At 48.6% G+C, this 12,737-nt stretch overlaps 1 protein-coding gene across 1 annotated transcript; it reads left to right on the forward strand.

The window, feature by feature from the left end:
- The first annotated feature begins 1,959 nt into the window (after positions 1 to 1,959).
- Positions 1,960 to 6,250, forward strand: LOC144124777 (uncharacterized). The gene is made up of 2 exons (XM_077657651.1): positions 1,960 to 4,176; positions 4,360 to 6,250. The coding sequence occupies exons 1-2, from the start codon at positions 2,015 to 2,017 to the stop codon at positions 5,957 to 5,959; spliced, it is 3,762 nt and encodes a 1,253-aa protein (XP_077513777.1). The 5' UTR covers positions 1,960 to 2,014; the 3' UTR covers positions 5,960 to 6,250.
- Positions 6,251 to 12,737: the final 6,487 nt, after the last annotated feature.

Raw genomic sequence — 12,737 nt, forward strand, 5'->3', positions numbered from 1 at the left:
CAGACATGCTGGAATAAGAGGAGAGCGCCTGACCCGCACTCTCAGTCTACGCCCCACGTCTGCTAACCTGGCGGGTACGGTGTAATTTAGCAGCTGCTGAGATAACGACAGGATATAGAAACTTACATTGAACTCATGCCATTCCGGCATCCCTGAGCGGAGTATTCTGGAAGAAGAATGGCAAACAGAGTAAGAGGACGAGGAGGAAATAAAGCAAAAACTACCAAACTGAAGATGAGGAACAGGCCAGGTTCCGCTAGGTCATTTGCTCCTGGGCTCTTCACAGTCGTGCTATTAACTACCCTGTACTGGAAAATAGACATGCGATCATGAATTCTTAACTTCATGATAGCTTAACTCAATAATAATCATGATAGATTAACTCAATAAAGCTGAGGCTCAGCAGTAAAAATGATTTCTATGGCGGGTAGCGTTGTACTACACTGGAAAAGTTAGCGGTTGTTACGTTCACGTTTTGTGTCAGTCGCACACTCGGCGACAAGCATACCGCACCTCTGCCCACGTTGTTATCTTTTGGGTCTTTCCAATCGTCCATTTGCAATCTATGTCAACTTTTATTATGCTACAAAGTATGACGGATGTTCAGCGACAAATAGGGCGTTGTTCTGAAGAGCTTTTCCCCGGATAATCTCTCGACTTCAAATTGACATCAGTTGGAAGAGAACTCCTTTACATTCGAAAAAAGAGGGTGCCTCTGGCGCTATGTCAATCTGAAGACAACACACTACTGGGTAAGCAGTGTGAGAGAATCATATTAAACTGTCGGAGTTTTTCTATGCGTTGCCACCGAGTGAAGCCTCCAGCGCCTACATGAAGCCGAGCGCAAGACCCCCCCCCCCCCCCCCACTGCTAAAGGCGAGAGGGAAAAATCATCATCAGCGAAGGTGGAGCGGCAGGCACACAGGCGCCCCCAAACGAAAAGCGAAGGCGGTCAAACGATCAGTTTATCCAAATCACTGCCCCAGAAACGCGAGATCTGTATATTAAACAAATTTTATACCACGAAAAAAAATAATTTTCGAGCCATAGAGCCAGCCAAAGAAAAAAAGCGAAGTGTAAAGGCCGAAATGCTGACTCGCTGGGATTACGACGCAGCAGTCCAGTCTAGCGATAAGGCCCAACAACAATTTGTCCCCAGTTTCCCTTTAAGCATTAAATCCTTTTAGCCCACATTCTATAAAAGCTAAAAAGAAAATCGTCCTGAAACCGCAGCGAAGCTTACGCCAAAATTGCAGCGAATTTAAAATCGAAACTCAAGTCTCAACCTTGCGAAACATTTTAATGATTCCAATTAAATGACCATCCAGAAGAAAAAAATGAACTTCTTTCCAGAAACGCAATACTGGGCACCCCTTACCCGATTAAGCATCGCAGTACAGCACGCGAAACGCGCAATTATATTATTCTAGTTAAAAACAAACCCAGTTTGTTAGAGTAGGAGAGGGTAATGCTAAACTTGAATGTATAAAAAAGATTTGCGAATCATTGGTTGATTTCACACACACTCCTGCCACATTTGACACCCCGTTTTGCATCATATGAAGACGATAATGCTGCACTTTGGTATCAGCTATCTGATATCCCACAAATGACCACGGATAAGCCAAATAGGAGCGATATGCAGAGTGGTTAATATATACTGATGGTAAGTAGTTGCTTGAGCGTCTATAATTGAACAAACTAACCGGTTTCGTCGCATATTATAAAATAATCGCTCAAAATTCCCCCTAGTGGGTATAATTTGTGGCGGTGAGGGTATTAATTAACCGAACCCGCTTGAAGCTCACAGCCAATTTTCTCGTTGTGTTTTTTTTTTCATCGCCCTGCATCCGCTTGAATAATTTTCTTTTCTGGAAGAAGAAATTCAACGCGACTGATATCATCGAAAATAATTCCTAGTCGTAGCCAGGCTCAAATGGTGGCCGAAGTGCAGGCGAAATGAGAAGACGACGAAGATCAAAATTTATTGGTAAAGCAGCAGCCCAAAATTGCAATGCGGCGGCGTGTATCGGGGCACACCGCCCCGAAGACAGCCAGCTCTGCGTCCGTGGGCCTGTCGTGCAGACGACGGACATGCACGTCGACGACGCACCAGGCCCCGCCATCACGGAGTAACAACAGCATGGCCGGTGTAAGCTTCAACGCCATAGCAATCTCAAGTCCGATTCCGCCATCCTCTGTGTCCCTCCGCCGGAGCGCTCTCGCCCAGCGATCCTCGTCCATGGCAAGGCCCGGCGCATTCACGTCGATGGGCAGCGTCTGCGGAGCTCGCTATGGAGGCGCGTTCCAGCGCGCACCGCTTCGGACAGCCAGCAGCCGCAACACGAAGCCCAGGACACCGTCCGCGTGCTTTCCGACGATGACGTACGAGACGGCAGAATCCGTTTCAAAACGTGTAGCCGCTGCAGAACGCACCCAGCTCGCCGCTACTGTGACGAAGCACGTCACATACGGAGGGAGAAGCTTCGACTGTTTTGCGGACTCTGCAGCACGGTGCCGAGGGACGCAGAGCACGTCGTTCTCTCGTGCGGTGAACGTCGCCGACAAAGCCATCAGGTTGTCTCGTGAACTGACGACAGTGGACTCCAGGTCTCTGGATGTCGACGGCACCAACGATTCAAGGCGACCTGTTTCCTGGTCATCGCTCGAGAACCTTCGCGGACATCAAGCCCCCATGACAAGGCCGATTGATATTAGGCCGGTCAGCATCCACCCCATACAACACAAGTCACCGCAACCGCCGGTGCTTTCGGTGAGCAGTCAATCCAAAATCAAGTCAGAGTGGGCTAGTGATTTGAGACCGTTGGAGAGCAGTGTGAGCGAGTCACTTTCTTCAGTGCACAGACCAAGGAGTTCCGAATATCGCGCGTTGTGGCGTAACGCTTCATTTTCTCCTGGGCGAAGGGCAATGGAGTCTCGAAAGAGTGCCTCGACTAGTCCTGGAACATTCTCTTTGAAAGCGCAAGGCGCTTTAACTGAGCGACCAAATTTATCTGGCGTTGTACCGAGCGACACTCGTCCGATTGCTGCAAAGCCATCTTTGCAGAAGCCAGTGCATGTTTTTAATGACAGGCCTCTGCAAGTTCCGTTAACGCAGCCAGAACTGTCGATACTTTCGCCTTCGCAACTCACGCCGTTAAATTCAGGTGCAATTGAATCAAAGCGTGATATGATGACGTCAATGCAGGGCTTTAAACATCAGTTGAACCAAAGCGTGTGCTCCCCACCAACTCTGTCTTCTATGACATTGTCTCAAGAAACACCGTTAAATTCGCGTTCCATCTTCGCAAGAGAGCCAATGCAAACTACTCTTCTGAAAGGAAAGTCAGGATCTCTTCAGCCTTTACCGTCTCAGTCATCGCTTTTAAGTACGGAAACGAGACTCAGCAATGCTCTTGATTCGCAATATTCAAGAGACTTGATTCAGTTTTCTGGAAGCAAGAGCATCGAATCAGCAGTAGTAATGCTCAAGCCTCCTGAGGCTACAAGCATATCTTCCAAGTTTCCGGACGTTCCACTGGCTGAGATCAAAGCGTCGTCACCACGCCAAGCTTCTGAGTCTAAGCAAGGTCAGTTAATTGAAGTGAAGTCATCTGTGCCTTTGGGACTCCAGCTCGTGTTATCTCCACCTGCACCAGCCGACCTCAAGGACGAAAAAAGAAGCATAAACACGCGTAGCGTTCTGCAGACGCAGGAGAAGAAAGCATGGGAGTTGAGGTCACCAACCACGAAGCCGCTGCAGCTGCGCTCCTCATCGCTTATTTCTCTGGAGCAGCAGACAAGCCAACTAAATAGCATAACTCCACTCAGTCCGGCCTCACCACCTAACGCGCAAAGCAATTTTGGCAAACGGACAACAGATTTAACTTCAACTCTTGTGCCACTCAAGACTCTATCCTCTCCACATACGCCATTTGGGTTGGAGCCACTGATGTCGAGCCCCATTTCGAACCCTATTCTGCCACTTGTAACTGACCACCAGCTCCAATCAGCAGTGACTGAATCGACGGCGCGTGCTTTATCGTCAAAATCTGCCACACCAGAACAGCGCATGACGTCACTGCACACCTCAATGCATTCGTCAAGTCAGTCCAGCGCCACAAGGTCTCTAACCTCACCGAAAGCAACTGAAATCGACAAGCCTTCAACTCTGAGGTGAGATCACTGATGCCCGGCTTCCATGAAGTTCGGCTTCGTAGCTTGAAGCCCAAAATTGCAGCCACAACAATTGCACGCCTAAAACTGACACATCAGTGCGTATCTACAGAATATCTAAAATTGTCCTGCGCCCTGATCTTTAATAGTCTATAGCCTTCTGCAATTTCTTCTCTTCTCTAGGTATGTTGACATGGAGCCCGGGCAAACTAACGCCGCGGCAAATAGCACTCAACTACCTTGCGTACCGAAGATGTATTCAAATATAAACGCTCCTGCAACGAGTTCCCGGAAAATTAAAGCAAAGGCCGCATCATATTCTTCTCACAAAAAGCAGACTAACAGATGTGAAAACCCATCGCCAGGTTTAACGCTTCCACTGGAAAATCAGACAGAAAAATTTTCCAACCGAGGCGAGATGCAATACGAACCAGAAATACAAGCCATTCATCTTGTACCAAAAGAGGCCAACTCCCAGGCGCCGGTGAATCTGTCGGAGGGACACTCAGGGTCGCCAGCAGCTTGTAGCCTTCATAACGAAGAAGTCCCGAGCCGCCACGGAGGCCCCAGCTTTGAACACAGAGTATCAGACACGCAAGACTCGCCGACTCCTGAGAACCACCTCCATTCCAACAGCGCTGTTACTTCTCCGACACAGCAGAAACTCCCTGCGTTTAAGGTGTACGAGTCAAAGTCTTCAGATGTTCTCAGAAATAACACCGAGTCATGTCAAATTTTTTCTACGCATGAGAACACCACAGAGAGGTTTAGAAGATACTCCTTACGCCAGCCGATATTGACCGAGACGATTTCGGAGGCATCAGAAGTGCAGCGTCCGGTGGGAGCCAACGATGATTTCAGTGGAGCGCAAGCCGAGCTACATTCTTCGTCGACAGTTGTTGTACCGCAAACTTTTTCCTCAGTTGAAAGGCGTCTAAAATCAGTGGACTCGCGACTGACACGAGAACACCGAACGCTTTCCAGTGTTGCTTCACCGCCTTTCTACTCGTTTGTGTCGGATGAGACGAGTTCCGAAATCCCGGCGAAGCAAACGCAGCTTGTGTCACGGCCACTTTCTTCTTCCAGATATAAAGAATACACCTTTCCCCCCGCCGAAGAAGCATCACCGACCGAGCCTTGTTCTCTCCAGCCAATCTCTCCCCATCCTGTCGATGTGAACAGCAACTTGGCCAGCAGAGGAAAGACACCCCGTTTGCTTTCAAGAGTTAATATCTTCGGCAGCTTCGAGCTCACCGATGAGAACGAGCCCGATCGGGTGCCTGCAACGCGAAACCAATTCGAGCCATATGTTGCCAGGACTTCCGAATCGACGAGCGACCGTACAGAGCTTGCAGTTAAACCGGAATCGGAACAAAAACCAACGGGACCTAGAGCAGAGAGAGCCCGATCACTGGAATTTCCTTCCCTTGAGTCTAAAGCATGCGACTTGGCCTCACGTAGGTCGGGCCATGTTGACAGGAGTTTCCCTTCGCTTGTTCCATTAGATCTAAATTCGGTCAAAGCCTACAGCTCCAAGGAAGGTTCCAGCATGAGCATCCTCCTTAAAGTGGACCTTTTGAAGCTTCTGGAGACCAGTGGCGGAATGGACGCCTCGGCCAAGCCAGGGTCGAGAGATGTGCTATTAGGCTCGAAGAAGAATCAAAAGGACGCTAACACGCTACCTTCGAATACAAATATCCACGGCTGCCGCTGGCCCAAGCCAGGATATCAGTGCTATTCGTCGTCTTCCACAAGCATTGACAGTGAACACAGTGTTGTGTAGTTCATCACAGTTGTGCGTTTACTGCATGCCAGTTACATTTTTTTTTCAAAAGCGCGACTGGTCTCATAGTGCAGAAACTATGGGACTCTGAAGACGTCGTCCACATAATGGCATGACGATTGACACTAAAGTTCCACATGCAAAATCTAGAACGAATGATGACGGCATAACTAGTGCTCAGAAATGTCGCTGCTTATACTTAAGGCACGTGGGGGATGTTTTTCTTGGACGAAAAATACTATCGTGTCGTAGAGGCTGCTCCTACTCATAATATATATATAATTTTGACTACGTCTTGTTGAGAAAGTGGTGACTAAGTGTCCATAAAATGCTGCTTGGATTAAGCTTGTCACAGTGACCTCGGGAGTAAGAATACCGCATCTACCGCATGTTGTGCATGAAGTATCGGCGAGTCGGTGGTACTAAATGGCGAAGCACACCAACTGCAGACGGAAAAAGAAATGAACTAAAAAGCAACACAACTCTGTGAAGAGTACTTCATTGCTAGGTTCTTGTGCAGTTATGCTATTTAGGCAGCGTGTTTTGTTCTTCAAGTACACACGGTACCTCTTACCTTGCGGCCAGTAGCAAGTAGGCTTTCATTTTTCATAGCTGGTTAGCGCGAGTGATAGTGCGCTACAGAAACAGTTCATTCATCTTGATTATTTTTTTTATGCTTTCATCGTGATCTCTTGTATAAGGTAATGTCCCATTGTGGGTGGTACAGCGTGAAAAAGACGAAAGGACAAAAGAGACACCACAGACGAGCGCTGAATGGCAAGTAATGTTTTATTGAAAAGAACACGAATGTTATACATCAAAATCATCTGACACTCTAGAGCCTAGAACACTTGCACAAGCACTTTCAAGGAGTAAATCTGTAGTTAATGATTTGACACGCGGATTCGTTCCTAACGATTCACTCCGTACTTAAAGTAAAGATAGATTCAAGCCTTGCAAATTTACCATTGCTAATGACTACTTATCAATAGGGGCAAGAGAGCGAAATCTGTTGAAGAGGTTTTCTTCAGCTGCCTCACACGAACAGCTTCTACGCTCTCTTAGGAACCTTTCTATAGGAGAAAACTAAAAATGCGAATACCCACTGCTTCGCGTAGCTGTCGGAGCTTTACTTGAAGGATGTTACTTCAATTTTCAAAAATAAGGCGATCAAATTTACCTTCGTGCAGCCTCATCAAGCCGTCTTTGCTGCGGTTTCTGCCAGATGTAAGATTTTAATTGAAGAACTGTGCTAAGTTTTATTATCATATTTGCGAATCCACAATGTGCGTTCTATGCGCTTTTCACTTCGATACCTCAAGCTGCCATGATAGCGATACTGCTTTCTCGATTTCATCGAGTTGGAAAGTATAGCTATAAAACTACGGAAACGTGGAAGAATGCCTGACGTTTTGTTTCAGATCAGTCAGACGTGATATTGCCATTTCAGCAACATCCCATTTATGTCAAGATGTCACCAACATCTTGCTCAGTATTTTTGAAAAAAAGGCCCTCTAATGTTTACCCGTCAGTCGACGGGTTCGGAATCAGAATCAGTCTTTATCTGTTAATATATTTCTGAAAAAGGACCCGGTACCCGGAGCTGAGAAAATAGCGAGAGTGTGTCGTATGATAGGCGTCCTGGGAGCAAAGAATATATTAACCTAAATAAAAATAATTAGTATTGCTACAATATGCTCAAAATACACCTATTGGTCATAAAATTAAAAACAATTTAACTCTAACTTGGCACGCTCAAAACCTCCCCAATCAGCATGTACTTTTCTCATTTTTCCCTGAACACAAGCATTTGTCATAACTCCATTTATAAAAACGGCATTGCTCACTCGTACTGCTCAGCTTTCCTGCTGGCCGCCCGCAGACCACATCGCGAATACTTTTTTTAACGTTGTCACGGATCTCTCTGGAGAACACTCGGACCGAAAGAATGGACTAGGCGACGGTGCACCCACACAAACGCACATTTAATACACCCTACGTGACGCACACACTAGAACACAAAACTAACAAAACTAACACAACACACAGACTATTAATACACACGACCCGGGCACAGAGCTACCAGCGTCTACTACTAGCGTTCTACTATTCGTGGTCGGCGTTCGTGCTCACGGTTGGTTCGGTGCGGTTGCGGCGTTGTATGGATCCAGTATCCGGCGTCGAGGCGGCGTTCGGCGTGCTTGGGCTGGCGTCGCTGGCGGCGTCGCAGGCTGCGTCGTATAAGCTCCCGGTCCAAGCGCCTGTGGAGGTGATGTCGGTGTTGTTGGCGTTGGGGGCACCACCCGGATGGCTGGCAGCAGCGCTGGAGATCCCCTGGCCGTAGCAGGTGGTAGCGTCCTCCGTTGACTCTCCGGAACGAGCTCAGCCACGGCAGGAAGTCCACGATGCGAAGTCGTAGAACGCGAGCTCACCGGAGCAATAGCCGGAGTTGCTCTCTTCCAGCCGATGCGTCCCTGACCCGCCGGAGCCTCCGCTTCTCTACTGTTCCCCCCCGTGCCTCGCTTTCACACGTCATTTTATAGCATCGGTGTTAGCCCGCGTAAGCCTTGTCGTCGTCGTCTTCTCTTCTCCACCAATCATCTCTCCACCTCACCGAATGCTTCTTCCTCTTCTTTATTCTTCGGTTAATCGACGTCGTCTTCTTCAGACCTCTTTCCTTTAAAACTTAATTTAGGCTCCTTAATATATGTGACAAGGGCCCCCTCTCGAGAGAGTTTTTTCATGAAAAACTGCCCCCGTCGCAGCCCACCACACACAGCAGAGGTCCAGCACACACCAAACGCACACCACTAACACAGCTCACCAACTTGCGTTTTCAGAACACTGACACACCACTGCCGCTGTCCGTACAGAGCCCTTAATAAACATGTTCGTGTCCACAACACACTCCCTTTTATAATCACATAACTCCAATAACAGCAACAACAAGATAAATCCCATAGATACATTAACACAGCAACAACAACAAGATACATCCCAGAGATACCTAGAGCTGTTCAGTTAGCTCTATCTCTATACAAGTCTAATTTGTAACATTTGACCTCCGCTTTGTCTGGCCCATCCGAAAACATCTCCACCTTGATTTGGAGTAGAGCTGTAATCCCCTGTCATCATTCCAATTGGGCTTCTTCAGTCATTCATCCCCTCCTGCATTTTTCCTTTCCACTGCACGTGGGCACCTCGGCAACATTACCTGTCTTGGCTACTACCGAGCATGCTACCTGGGGGCGTACCGTACGGGACCTCCTTCTTCGTATTTCTTCAATATATTTACATCGAAAACCCTCTTAGTGCCTAGTGCCATCTATCAATACCTCATAATCCATGTCCTTTTCCTTCCGCATCACAAGGTACGGGCCCTTCCACTGCATCAGTAACTTAGTATGATCCGTGGGTATCAGGACGAGAACCCTGTCGCCCGGATCCAGATTTCTTTGAATAGCTTTATTTTCATAATATCCCTTGTGGCATTCACGCGCCTTTTCCAGGCTTTGTTGTGCAAGCCTGCATGTTTCCTTCAATCTGTCCCGCAACTCAAGCACGTATGTGTATGTTCTCTTGAGATCTGATGCCATCTCTTTATTAGCACAGAGCTCCTTGAGTATTGCAAGTGGACTTCTAACGGTTCTCCCATACAACATCTCGAAAGGCGCAAGACCAAGACTCGTTTGCGGTACTTCGCTGTAAGCGAACAAAAGAGCTGGAAGATATCTATCCCAATCAGTAGGTCTCTCCTGGCACATTTTCTTGATCATATTTTTGAGGGCGCCGTTGGACCGCTCTACAAGCTCATTACACAAGTAATGGTAAGGCGTTGTCAGTAACTGCCTTACTGACAAAAGGCGGTTAACCTCTTTCATTAGTTACGATGTGAAGGTCGAGCCCCGGTCACTCAAAATTTCCCTCGGGAACCCATAACGCGAAAACATTTCCACAATACCCTCCGCCACTTGGATACTGTCAATCGTTCTCAGTGGAATAGCGCCAGGATAACGAGTGGCCACGTCAACCAGAGTAAGCACATATCTATTGCCTTTGGCGGATACTGGAGAGATTGGCCCCACAATGTCAATCGCCACTCGCTGAAACGGCAGGTCGATAGCTGGCATCTTGCTCAGAGGTACGGGACTAACTCTTCCCTTCGGAACTGTGAGCTGGCACACATCATACGAGCGCACAAAGCGCTTAACGTCACTCTGAACACCCGGCCAAAAGAACTCATCGGTGATCCTTGACACCGTTTTTTGAACACCCGGGTGTCCGCCCATAATGGCGTCATGTCCTAAGCGTAGTACGGACTCTCGCATATCTCTCGGTAAAACCAGCTGTTGGACGCGCCTTCCTGAACTAAATATGCACTCCCTGAGCAGAAGACCATCTACCAATTGATATTCGAAGGACGTACGACTCTTCTTTCTTTTCACTTTTTCCCCGACTTTTTCGAAGCAGGCTTTCAAGCTCTAGGCTTCTTTTTGCCCAATTGCAATTTCGCCCGGTGTTACGCTCAAGCACATCGCACCAGGAGTAGAGGGCGGACGCTGCGGTGCTCGCGCTGTCGCTTGAGCTCTTGTCTCCACTGCCGACGAGAAACTGACTGCCACAGGCCTTTCCTCCTTTGGATGTTCTTCAACGTCGAGCATCCTCCACTCGGGATCGGGGTCTTCGAAACTTCTTCCACCCGTAATGTTTCCCAGGATGAGATCATATATGGGTTGGTCTACGCATTTTGCCACTACCTGCCCAGTATAATATGGCGTGGACACTAGAATCCCTGCTTCAGTAAGGTACCTCTGTGCTATCTACAAGAGTGACGTCCTACGCTTCCCCTGTAAGATCCTCGTCCTTAACCACGCTTCTCCAAACCAAAAACTGTGTTGGCTCCGCTTTCTCAAAGCACCAATATAGGACGGTCCCCTATTTGCCAAACCACCACTGGCATTGCTGCTTTCGACTTGGGTGTTCCACTCACTGCCTAATTTTGCAGCGGCGTTTGCTCTCCTTTCAGCTGCGGAACTTCGGGTGGCGTGACAAGTTCTATCCTAGAGTCTACAACGCATGCAGCTCGGTCCTGCGTTCTGTATCGGCACTCATCCAGAATTTGACCCCTCCTCTTACAACCTTGACACACAACCTGTGTTTTTTGGGCAGCGCTACTAGTTCGACAGTCACCTGCACGGTTCCCCACCTTGCCGCAGAGAAAACACCTTACTGGCGACTTGGATGCACCGCCATAAGCTCTTGGTTTTGCCGCATCTGTCTCTGGGACCTTTTGGGTTTCCTCCTTTGCCTTACTTAAATTTCTTAGCCCTTGAGTCTCGAGGAATTGGTCTGCAGTGTCGCCGAACTCTTCCAACGAACACAACTTTCAGGAATAGCCCCAGCTTTGAGCTGCAACACGCTATGAATTGCTCTGTGACCAGCTTGTCACGCACACCTTCAAAACTCTTTTCTGTGTTTGACATATCAAGCCACCTATCAAAATAGTTCGATAGCCTGCAGGAAAACTGCTTAGCGGTTTCCGAATCCTCAGGTTTCGCGGTGCGAAATCTCTCACGAAAACCTTCTCCCGTAAACCTGAATCTTTGGAGGAGTGCCTTTTTGACTTTCTCGTAGTCCATGGAATCAGCAGCAGGCATCCTTCCAAATACATTCAGCGCCTCTCCGACTAAACACATGCTGAATGCCGTGGCTCATTCACTGCGCTCCCAGTCTTGCCCCAAAGCTATCCGCTCGAATCGTTGCAGATATGCGTCCAGATCATCTCTTTTGTCATCGAAAGGAGCCATCAGCTTTCTTGGCCAAACCCTGGCCGGTCTAGGAGATTCTGTACCCGCTAAGGAACGCTGATCATTGTCCGTGATCACCTCATATCCTCCAGCGACATGCGCATGTTTCCACAAAATAAACCCCTTCTCCCGTTCTATCCTTCTCTTCTCCTGTTCTTCTGCCTCGCGCGCTCTTTTCTCTTCCCGCTCTTCCGCCTCGCAAGCTCTTCTCTCTGCCACGCGAGTTCTTTTATCTTCTCGCTCTTCTGCCTCGCGAGCTCTTTTCGCCTGGCGTTCTTCTGCTTCACGAGCGCCTGCGCGTGCTTGCGCCTTTTCCCCTCTCTGCCTCATTCCCTCCTCCTCATAGAGATGCATCGCCTCTTCCTTGCTTAACCCTAGCTTAAGCGCCATTCCTATCTTTTTTGCCAAATCCATGCTTTCTGCCGTCGAGAGATCGGGAAAATCCGAGACAAAGCAAAAAAGAAAAAGGAAATGTATCCTGGCACAGGCTCGCCACTTATCTTTGTCACGGATCTCTCCGGAGACAACTCGGACCGAATGAATGGACTAGGCGACGGGTGTACCCACACAAACGCACATTTAATACACCCTATGTGACGCACACACTAGAACACAAAACTAACACAACACACAAAGATTATTAATACACATGACCCGGGCACAGAGCTACCACCGTCTACTACTAGCGTTATACTATTCGTGGTCGGTGTTCGTGCTCACGGTTGGTTCGATGCGGCTGCGGCGTTGTATGGATCCAGTATTCGGCGTCGAGGCGGCGTTCGGCGTGCTTGGGCTGGCGTCGCTGGCGATGTCGCTGACTGCGTCGTATAAGCTCCCGGTCCAAGCGCCTGTGGAGGTGATGCCGGTGTTTTTTGGCGTTGGGGGCACCACCCGGATGGCTGGTAGCAGCGCTGGAGATACCCCTGGCCGTAGCAGGTGGTAGCGTCCTCCGTTGGCTCCCCGGAACGGGC

This window comes from Amblyomma americanum, chromosome 3 (assembly GCF_052857255.1).
Source record: "Amblyomma americanum isolate KBUSLIRL-KWMA chromosome 3, ASM5285725v1, whole genome shotgun sequence".
In the NCBI taxonomy this organism is placed as follows: Eukaryota; Metazoa; Arthropoda; class Arachnida; order Ixodida; family Ixodidae; genus Amblyomma; species Amblyomma americanum.